General features: G+C 34.9%; 2 protein-coding genes across 2 annotated transcripts; both read left to right on the top strand.

Moving 5' to 3' along the window:
- Positions 1 to 2354: 2354 nt before the first annotated feature.
- LOC108756219 lies at positions 2355 to 3983 on the top strand. Its single transcript, XM_018499842.1, has 4 exons — positions 2355 to 2526; positions 2805 to 2946; positions 3029 to 3262; positions 3646 to 3983. The coding sequence occupies exons 1-4, from the start codon at positions 2455 to 2457 to the stop codon at positions 3960 to 3962; spliced, it is 765 nt and encodes a 254-aa protein (XP_018355344.1). The 5' UTR covers positions 2355 to 2454; the 3' UTR covers positions 3963 to 3983.
- A 2792-nt stretch (positions 3984 to 6775) lies between these two features.
- LOC108756333 (pre-mRNA-splicing factor ATP-dependent RNA helicase PRP16) lies at positions 6776 to 11103 on the top strand. The gene is made up of 4 exons (XM_018500074.1): positions 6776 to 6964; positions 7090 to 8718; positions 8938 to 9081; positions 9193 to 11103. Exons 2-4 carry the CDS (start codon positions 7135 to 7137, stop codon positions 10861 to 10863), a joined length of 3399 nt encoding a protein of 1132 aa, XP_018355576.1. The 5' UTR covers positions 6776 to 6964; positions 7090 to 7134; the 3' UTR covers positions 10864 to 11103.
- Positions 11104 to 11162: the final 59 nt, after the last annotated feature.

Raw genomic sequence — 11162 nt, 5'->3', positions numbered from 1 at the left:
ATGTATAAATGAGCAATTACAACGATATAGAGTTTGTCGCCAAACATGGCGACAATAATAATAATAATAGAAAAAAGAAATATTTGAGAAGTGCAGATAATTTATCTCGCGTTACATTGAGAATTCTCGTCTCATTAAGAATTTTGAATTGAGACAAGCAAACCGTTATTGCACCGTAAAATGGCGGTGACTTATATTTTAATATCAATTACAATCCATATTTAAATATAGTCTAATGATCTTACACTCGAGATCGTCTTAAGTACGTCTCGAGAGACGCTGTACGATCATTTCATTGGATGAAGTCTCTTAAGACTGTTTACGATCAGACTTAAAATCGTAATCTTGTGATGTAAAGCACAAGCAAATACGAATACAGGCTTATGAGCTTTATACGAAATTTTTTATTCACGGAGACTCACGGACTCTTCGAGCCGACGTGGAAGGCAGAAGAAGGTGATGATCTCCGTGTTCGGGGCGCGAAAGTGGCTAATCACGTCGCTACGCACGTCAAAAGGCGATTGTCCGTCCACGCGGAAGCAGAGAGCCCACGACGGCTCTCCTCTGCATCTATCCCTCGATCACCTCTCGCTCGCAGGACACGTACTCGTCGTGTCCCCGTACACGTCCTCGCGCATACGACGACACGACGCGCGCGGTATGTACTCTGCGTACTGTGCGTACGTCGACGTATATACCGCGTCGTCTACTTCTACTCGTCGCGAACGCGCACGGTGCGCGATGCCGAAACAGCCGACCGGGATGTCGGACGGGAATCTGCGCGCCAGCGATATCGAGGGCAGGCTTTCGCAGAGAATTTAAAGAGCAGATCGATCGTAATCTTCGACACACCCTGAGTCTTCTCGATCGAACACGCCCGCTTTTGATCGAGAGCTGCTTCCAGGCGACTCGTTCTTAAATTGCTCGGTTCGCATAGGCAAAACGCTGTCAGTAATATATAATCGGTGCACGACATTAAAGAGTGATTTGTTTTCACTCTTGCTATGATTTCTCAATCAAAGTTGTATATTTCGTTTGATCCAAATATTTTGTTTCAATTAAGACAAATTAATAACAATAATGAAATTAAGAGATCAAGTGAAATTTTTTAACATTAATTTATAAAAATGTTATTATGTTATTCGTCGGAATGATTTGGATTTTGCCTATATATTTCTTGTTTGTTTACGAAGCTTTTAACATACAGAATAATACTTTTTTTTTTATTCATTGTGTTCAACAAATTTGGACTTTACAATTTTTTTATTTTTTACAAAACTTTTTAGATCTCTTCATATTTATTTTATTCCATTTTACTGTCATAAATGAAAAGAGAGAAGTTACAATAGAGATATTCTGTCATATCGCAAAACGAACGATCGTAAATTATGTATCCGGTTATCGATCATCGTGTTATTTCTGTTTCTCCTATTTGATGTTAATAATTCATTTATAAGGCGATTATATAATTAAATTTACATTTTTTTTAACACAATTTAGATGATCAACGATATTGACAAACAATGTTCTGAATAAACGGAGTTTCACGAGTACGAATGAGTTATTTATTATGAGGTATCATACGCTGAATACTTATGACGATGTCCTTTCGCATGCATGGGTATTTAATGCGTTCTACTCACCAAACAGGTAAGCTCTTTTATGAATGCGACTGGCATTGCCCATGGGTGAGACCGCCGAATATGGATGGCAGCCGAAGATAACCGGGAGCGATGAGACTGCTTAGCGAATAAGGACGTGACGTAGACGCAGCTTGACCTATAAGGTAAACGGATCTGCTGTTAATAGTCAATATGCATTAGACAAACAATGAGCGGATCTTCGGGCCGCACACGATGTCGTCTGTCTTTTCTTCTACGTTGCAGAGATTTTAAGCAGCAAAAGCTTTTAAGTGTTATTCGAAATTGCTTGATGTAACTGTCATATGTATATATCTTTTATTTTGTAAATATTCTCAATACTAAATAAAATGAAACAGAAATATGGCTCTTTTAAATTTTAATTTTAAAGAAGATATGGAGATAAGAATTATATATAAATGAAATTCGAATATAATATGCAATAAATGTAAAAAAGTGAAAGTGAGAAAGTAAATAGTTTACTTGTTGCAATATATTACACATATTACAATATATTACATTTTTGTATAAATAAAAAATATGATATTTTTATTTTAAAAATTTCGAATAACGTATATAAAATATAATAAATCAAGAAGAAATATGTAGAAAAAAACATAAAAACTTTATATGGCTGAAGCTAGATAATTATTGTTTGCTTTGTCTTTTGTTTGTGTCATTAAACTTTCGGACAAATTATGGATGATACATGTATAATGATCTATAACCAATAAAATAGCTAATATTAAGCAATCAATGCAATAATAACTAAGGAAATTTTTGGGAAATTTAACAGAAAATTTTTAAATTAATCATGATTCTCGACTCGAGAATATCAAGTTCAGATACAAAAATTAAAGATGATCATAAAATAAGAAATTCCAAGGTAAATATGTATAATTGGTTTTCCATTGATTCTGATTAAACAAGTGGTCAATTCTCTCAGTTCTAGTTTAACTTGGTAGTTAAAAATACTAATTCACCAATTTTTTTCCAAAATTTTTACATTTCGTTATTCAACTAAAATTGTAATTAAGACAGTTATTATAAAATACAAAAAATAATCTACATTTTTGGCGCTTAGTTTAAACAATTAATTAATTGTTGACTATCGATTGCGTGACAGTTAAAATATGTATTTCTTATTCTTCATATTTATTTCAGATCAAGATGTTATACTTAGGCATAATGTATTTTGCTACTAATTGTTTAAGCTCGATCGCTCTGGAAGCTGGTTCTCGCAGTTTATTTCGTTCTATTTCAACAAAACCTGTGGTTTTTAATAATATATTCCGTCGAAATTACAGTAACTAAGCTACAGCCTGACAAGATTAATCGACACGAGCATGAATAATAACGCATAAAAAATAATTTCTTGTTTAACGCAGATTTGAGGATTAAGATAATGATAGGAGACTTGCTTGCAGCATTGGTATCTACAACAATGCTAACAATTGGCGACATATACGGAATTCCGTATCTTTATTTGCCATGGCTTGTCAATACTATTGAAGGGATGATTTTTCACGAAGGGCCAGCTCTTTTTGGATTGGCATACACTGTGTTACCCAATGTAAACTTGCCTACGGGATTATTTATGTTTATAACACTACTTTTGTATGGTAAGACATTTAAAACGATACAATTAAGATTAAAGAGAAGCTTCATTCATGGATTTGACAAGAAGTCACTTCCAGTTTATAAATGATTCATAAAATCTAAAAATTTGATTAAACGCTTTTGGTGGCGAGACTCATTTTTATGACATTATAAAATATAAATATTACTAATATTAATGCAATTTTAATATAACATTAATGCAACATTATACTTTTTAATAGGAAGAGTATAAAATATTGCATTCAAATATTTTTCCATTGTTTGTGATAGTATAGAGTGTAGATAGTATAAAGTTTAGATTAGCAAATTTAAAAAATACTTTACTGATTTGAACTTACAATTTATAATTAAATTGAATAATTCGTAACTTTATTTTATTTTCCAGTGGAAGAGCTGTGCATCTGGAAAGATGTTCTCATAAATTTCGAACGCTGCTGGACAAGATATAATAAAAATAATAAATTGAAGAAGGATACAAAATCAATAAGGATAGCAAATAAACAATTATGCAATAAAGCTAAAGAAAGTCTTAATGAAAATATAGTTTCGCCAAAATCAACGATAAATCAACAAAATTCTGCAACTCATTTCCATATACCTAATATTGATGATATTATTAAGCCTATTAAAAAAACTATTGAAAACAATACATCGATTAAAAATCGTCGTAGCAGAAGTTTGTTTACGGAAGTGACTGGCTAGATTGAAACTCATTTAAATAAATAAAAGACTTAGATCAATCATAATTTTTTTCTCAATCTGAAAATTATATTGAACTTAAATATAAAAATTAAAGATAGCAATAAAATTAAAAATATATTGAAATAAATGTAAAATTAATTTAACAATACTTTAATGTCGCATGATTAAATTTTAACTCCTTCCATTCGACTTTTGTGACGAAATAATAACTGCTGTAAAATATAAAAATTAAAAAATTAATAAATAATTAAAAAGAAGTAGAATAGTGCTCTAATAGCGTAATTAGACTCATGTTTTATATAAATAGCCATTATTTATTGTTTAATTTAAAGTCTGATTTCTCTGATATAAAGGCGAATGTTAAATTAATTTTAATTCTTTTTACTCAACCTTTATAACAAAATAATAATAACTACTATAAAATACAAAAGTCAAAAACGTAATAAATAATTAAGAAGAAGAATATTAGTGCTGCAATAAAACGCAATTAAATTCATATTTTACATCCCAACAAATGATGATAATCTCTTTTTTTCTTTTCAGCTGAACTTCCTGCACCGTTCATCTTTCCTTTTTTTCTCTCCAATGTGGAAGTTCAGTTTGAACAGATCAAATATCAGTTTGCTGAGTATATATAGCCATCAGTTAGCTTTATAAATATGATTGCTTAAATTAGTTTGAAGTCCGATTTGTCTAATATAAAGAGATCATATTTTAATTATTAAAATTTCATTAAATTATATTACAAAATTTCATTAAAATTTTATTAAAATATATCATTTTTTACTTCACAAAATATAATCATTACTTATTAAGGATACAAATCCCAAAATATACTGTAATATACTACAATGTGCACAAATGTGCAACTAAGCAAATTTTTATATTTATTTCTTTCTTTTTTCAGTATTGCATTGTATTCTACAATATTTTATTATCTTTGCATCGTTTTATTGCATTGTATTTTATTATGTTATTTGTCTCTTATAATTCTTCATCTTTTTCTTATAATAATTAAAAAATATGAAATATTAAAATATAAAATATAAAATATGAAATTTTACAAGATGCATACAAAGCAACGGTCTTTGCTCGCATACGCTATTTCTTATGTCGATAATATCACAGAAAGTGACTCGATAACTCAACAAAAGGGAAAATAGAGTAGAGAGATGATTGTTACAACATACCAATGAATCGTTGCAACAACGGTTCGTCCAATGATTCACATATAGCACTCCCGATATCTGATACACCATTCGTACATCACGATTAGAGTTAAAACCTCACTCGGAAGGTTCTAAATTTACGCGTTTTCGATTAAGAGAATTTGCTTTCAGACATAATTAAAAAATTATTTTGGATACTGCCTTCGGGAGTTGTTAAGAAAAAGGTTGGGAATCTTGATAGTTTCAAGTTTCAACGCCCACCTGAGGTGGACGGCAACGTTGGCGCTGAACGACAACACGTGCAACAGACAAACGATCGCGAGGATTAATCAACGTTGCGAGCGCGAATATTAATTAACGCGTCGTTATGATTCGATTCCGCCGTTTGTTGGCACGCGCCAGATCGTGATGCGTGTGTTTTTTTTATATTATTTACAAGATACCGAAACCAAACGTAGAACGATTTCGCTTCGCGACTTCGAGCCGAGAATTCGCCGCGAGAACATCCGCGCATGCGCGCGCCATGCACTTCTCTATTAGGGCGCGTTCAAAAACACTACCCAAGAGTGTTTCCGAACATCATTTTCATTGTTATTTAATATTCAATTTAACAACGGATGAAATGATCCTCGAAGGCACTCGAGTAGTGTTTCCGAATGCCGATCTTTATTCTTTATTGCAATAAATTATCCGATCCATTTAATAATGGACCGTTCGGTTCATGTGATAGCGACAGTATGTTTAAACATAATTTTATAGTTATATTATAATGATATAATTTTTATTTATTGCACAATTTTATTTTTAATATTTACGAAGATAAAGACATGAATTGAATTTCAAACCAGTTACGCTTGGCGTAAAATCAACTGGTGCGTTTGCGCATGCGCATAATATATTTAAGAGACCATAAAATATAAAAAAATTTAGAAGAAATTGTAGAAAAAGTAAATCAAGGGATCACTTATATATCTTGGGTTCGAGTGTGTATCTTGAAATAAATTAAAAATTACCAAAGTAAGCAAAATTACTAAAATATTTATAATTTCTAGTGAATTTGCTCACTTTTATAATTTTTACCTCGTTTCGAGGTCGATCGTATATTTGGAAATGAGATGGAAATTATAAAAGTGAGCAAACTCACTGAATAATGACCGATAAAATTATAAATGTTCTAGTAAATTTGCTCATTTTTGTAATTTTTATTTTTTTAAGATCGTAATCGATTTCCTATATGGTGATCTAATTATAATTGCACTTGCTTATCGTACATTCAAACGCTATTGAAATATAAAATTAAAATTAAAATATTGAAAAATAAAAAGTATATACTATTTGAATTAAAACCTACGAATACGAGATTTATTTTGCGTATTTTTAAATGAGATTAAAGATAGTAAAATATGCTCTTTGGCAATTTTAATACGTTTTATTACAATATTATTTATGTATATAATATTTATATGTATTATGTCTATATCTATGTAACTCTGTATTAAATTTATCGATAGTTGTGTCTATCGATTATATTTCGAGATTCATTTCTATTTAGCTTGTAAGATGGCGTATGTAACCTCATCAGCCGTCATCGCCACCATCTTGTTACAGCCGCTACTCATTCCATCATTTTTTCTACGGATTTTCTGTACTGTATTGTTCAGTATTGTTTCTAAGTCTACTTTATATTGAGAATTATTTTATATATTTCCTGAAATTATATCGTAAATATATAATACTCGAAAATATATATATCGCACGTTTCAACCAATTGCTCCAATGGATGTGAAAACTACGTTCTCGTGATACAACGCTTCACGCCTAGCTATAGTTTAGGTTAGTACAATTTTTTAAAACATTAGTTTTTATTTAAGTATTTCAATTAAATGCAATGTAGATCCTGTCAGATTTTGTTTACTCAATAACAATTCTTAAAATATAATTTGTCTATTTTATTTCAGGAGATAATATTTTACTGAGATCTGGCTTAATATATCAAAAGAGAAATGTCAGACGATTCAAGCTTGTATAGATTAGAGGGATCTGTAGGAAATGAAGGAGGTGGTCTGGTCATACGTAAGAAAACATCAGATCATACTTTCAAGAAACCTTCTATACTAGGTCTTGACAAGCTTGCAGAACGAAAAAGAAAAGAGCAATCGCAGGAGCCTACCAGCTCCAAGTCTAACAAATCTGAAGGAAAGGACAGAAGATATCGATCTTATGAAGAGGAGACTCCTACTCACACTGGAGGTGTCAATTCTGAAGCGCAACAGAGATTAGAATCAAGACTCAAGCGTCAACGATTAAGTGCAGATGATAGGAACTCTAAAAATTCCTATAAAAGTCGCGAGAGAGACAGAGACAGACGAAGGGATCGAGACAGGGAAAGTAGAGGCAGAGACAGTAGCATAAGACAAACGCCTCTTAGATTCAAGGATGAGCCCCAAACGCCGAAATTTCGAACGAAAGATCCGACTTCTAAAAGCAATTGGGACGACGACGAGGATGAAGAGCCAAAACGATCCAGCTGGGATCATCCGACACCAAATCTGTACACTAACAGAGATGGTCGCGATAGTGTCAGAAGTGAATTTACTCCTTCCTATAAATACAACTCGTGGAACAAAGATTTTAAGAATTCCGGTATTACTCCGATGATAAACGGAGAGGAGAAGGAAATGTGGGAAGAGGAACAGCAACGACTAGACAGAGAATGGTATGCGTTAGATGATGGAGAGAATAACGCTTTCGCTAATGTATCCGAAGAATATACGCGGAAGAAGGAAATGGAGTTGGAGGCCAGGAGACAGAAACGCCTTTCTGCTCAGCAAAGACAAATAAATAAGGACAATGAATTGTGGGAGCGTAACCGTATGTTAACGTCCGGAGTTGTGAGCTCGTTAGATCATGACGACGATCCTGATGACGAGGGAGAGGCGAGAGTTCACTTGCTGGTTCATAATGTAGTCCCGCCGTTTTTGGATGGACGTATCGTGTTCACGAAGCAACCGGAACCAGTTGTACCTGTGCGTGATCCTACTTCTGACATGGCTTTGGTAGCAAGGAAAGGTTCGGCACTAGTCAAAGCATACCGTGAGCAAAAGGAAAGACGCAGGGCACAAAAAAAGCATTGGGAACTAGCAGGAACACACATCGGCAATATTATGGGTGTACATGATCGGCGTAAAGACGATAAAGAGCATGCAGGGCAAGAAACAGATTTTAAAGCTGGGCAAAAATATGCCCGGCACATAGGGTCGGGAGAAGTAACGGGGGAAGCTAAGTACAAATCTATTCAGCATCAAAGAAGGAGTCTTCCTGTATTCGCGGTACGTCAGGAACTGCTCAATGTTATCAGGGAGAACAGCGTTGTTATAATCGTAGGCGAAACTGGTAGTGGTAAAACCACGCAATTAACGCAGTATCTTCACGAGGATGGCTACAGTCGCTATGGTATAATTGGTTGTACTCAGCCAAGAAGAATAGCTGCTATGTCCGTCGCGAAAAGAGTATCCGACGAGATGGCTACTGCTCTAGGCGACAAGGTCGGATATGCAATACGTTTCGAAGATTGTACGTCGAAGGATGTGAGTAATAATAATAATTTATTATAAATATAATTTTAATATCATAAATAAATAGTGTAACTTTGGCCTAAAGTTTGATAATGTCTAGACAGCATATTTTAAGACGTCTTATGTTTGGATATCGGCATTGTTTTTATTTGAACTAAAGTTATTTTATCTTCATATATTTTGTCATAAAATTTCTATATATTTTGACATGTATAAATTTTATTTTTACAGACTGTCATCAAATATATGACCGATGGTATTTTACTGAGAGAAAGTTTGAGAGAAGGAGATCTGGATCGTTACAGCGTGGTTATAATGGACGAAGCTCACGAACGATCACTTTCCACCGACGTATTGTTTGGTCTTCTTAGAGAGGTATATAGTTCGCATTATATAGTATTCGTGGTATATAGTATTCGCGTTTTTATCTTATTATTTAAACATTTATCATATTATACAGTCTGCTTAATTTAGAAATGTTTCTAGGTTGTCGCTAGACGGCATGATCTAAAATTAATCGTCACTTCCGCAACGATGGACTGCAGCAAGTTCTCCGCTTTCTTCGGTAACGCAGCAACATTCCAAATACCTGGACGTACGTTCCCCGTCGAAGTACTGCACGCGAAGAATCCAGTCGAAGATTATGTGGATGCGGCTGTAAAACAAGTTTTGCAAATTCATTTACAGCCTAAAAGCGGTGACGTATTAGTCTTTATGCCCGGTCAAGAGGACATCGAAGTCACTTGCGAAGCTTTAAAAGAACGTTTAGCTGAAATCGAATCGGCTCCGCCACTTTCTATACTGCCCATTTATTCCCAACTGCCGTCGGACTTGCAGGCAAAGATCTTTCAACGGTCCGAGGAAGGTCTACGTAAATGTGTCGTTGCGACTAATATAGCGGAAACGTCGCTGACGGTCGATGGAATTATCTTCGTCGTTGATTCAGGATACTGTAAATTAAAAGTGTACAATCCTCGAATAGGTATGGACGCTCTGCAAGTATATCCCGTGTCTAGAGCCAATGCCGATCAAAGGCAGGGCAGAGCTGGTCGTACCGGTCCTGGTCAATGCTACAGATTGTACACGCGACGACAATACTTGGATGAATTATTACTAACAGGAGTTCCCGAAATACAACGTACTAATTTAGCTAATACGGTATTACTACTGAAATCGTTAGGCGTTCAAGACTTATTGGCGTTCCATTTCATGGATCCACCACCACAAGATAATATATTGAATTCATTGTATCAGTTGTGGATCTTGGGGGCGCTTGATCATACCGGACGCTTGACCCCACTAGGACGACAAATGGCAGAGTTTCCCTTGGATCCACCGCAATGCCAAATGCTCATAGTTGCTTCTCAACTCGGTTGTACTGCGGATATCCTTATCATCGTTTCGATGCTGTCAGTTCCATCGATCTTCTACCGACCAAAAGGACGCGAAGAAGATTCAGATTCAGCACGCGAGAAGTTTCAGGTGCCAGAATCAGATCATCTGACATATTTAAATGTATACAATCAATGGAAGGCGAACGGTTATTCGAGTTCCTGGTGTAATGATCATTTTATACACGCGAAGGCTATGCGCAAGGTGCGGGAGGTACGATCGCAGCTCGAGGAAATTCTGAAGCAACAGAAGATGGATGTCGTTAGTTGCGGCACTGACTGGGATATCGTACGGAAATGTATCTGCTCTGCCTACTTTCATCAAGCAGCACGTTTGAAAGGCATTGGTGAATACGTCAATTGCCGTACTGGAATGCCTTGTCACCTTCATCCCACTTCCGCGCTGTTCGGTATGGGCTTCACACCTGATTACGTCGTATACCATGAACTCGTGATGACCGCCAAGGAATACATGCAATGTGTCACTGCGGTGGACGGTCACTGGTTGGCTGAATTGGGCCCAATGTTCTTCAGTGTGAAAGAGACTGGTCGAAGTGGCCGTGCGAAACGACGGCAAGCAATGCAGCACCTCCATGAGATGGAGCATCAAATGAAGGAGGCCGAGGAGGAGATGAAGGCACGCGCTCAAGAGCAACTTGAACGAGAACAGGCGTCAGTTCGAAAGAAAGAGATTTTAACGCCTGGTATTAGGGAACCGGGTACTCCTGCTCCGTATCGTAACACGCCCGGAAGATTAGGATTGTAATCAGTTTTTCTACAATGTGTTGAGTTAATCCTATTTAATAGATAAAACATGCATTTTTTAATATAATTCTGTAGTACAGAAATTATTATTGTATAAAATAGTATGATGACAAAAAATAGATATAATTTGATGATTTGACAATTCTTCATTGTGGCTGCAGCGTCAGTGATAAAATTTTTAATCTTAATGATCCCTGGATTTCTTTTATTGAGTTTCCATCTTGTAGCACAAACAATACAATAATTACAATGTACATTTACATTATAATCTTTACACTTTCAAATTAAGTAATAATTTAG

This window comes from Trachymyrmex septentrionalis, unplaced genomic scaffold, assembly GCF_001594115.1.
Source record: "Trachymyrmex septentrionalis isolate Tsep2-gDNA-1 unplaced genomic scaffold, Tsep1.0 scaffold97, whole genome shotgun sequence".
Taxonomy (NCBI): Eukaryota; Metazoa; Arthropoda; class Insecta; order Hymenoptera; family Formicidae; genus Trachymyrmex; species Trachymyrmex septentrionalis.
This window is presented reverse-complemented; position numbering and strand designations above follow the sequence as displayed.

What these genes read in the sequence shown, in the direction of transcription:
- LOC108756333 (XM_018500074.1), top strand. Translation starts at nt 7,135, where the DNA reads ATGTCAGACGATTCAAGCTTGTATAGATTAGAGGGATCTGTAGGAAAT. An exon ending in AAGATTGTACGTCGAAGGAT is followed by an intron (nt 8,719 to 8,937) that starts GTGAGTAATAAT and finishes TTATTTTTACAG; the next exon opens with ACTGTCATCAAATATATGAC. An exon ending in TGTTTGGTCTTCTTAGAGAG is followed by an intron (nt 9,082 to 9,192) that starts GTATATAGTTCG and finishes AAATGTTTCTAG; the next exon opens with GTTGTCGCTAGACGGCATGA.
- LOC108756219 (XM_018499842.1), top strand. Translation starts at nt 2,455, where the DNA reads ATGATTCTCGACTCGAGAATATCAAGTTCAGATACAAAAATTAAAGAT. An exon ending in TATATTCCGTCGAAATTACA is followed by an intron (nt 2,947 to 3,028) that starts GTAACTAAGCTA and finishes TGTTTAACGCAG; the next exon opens with ATTTGAGGATTAAGATAATG. An exon ending in TATAACACTACTTTTGTATG is followed by an intron (nt 3,263 to 3,645) that starts GTAAGACATTTA and finishes TTTATTTTCCAG; the next exon opens with TGGAAGAGCTGTGCATCTGG.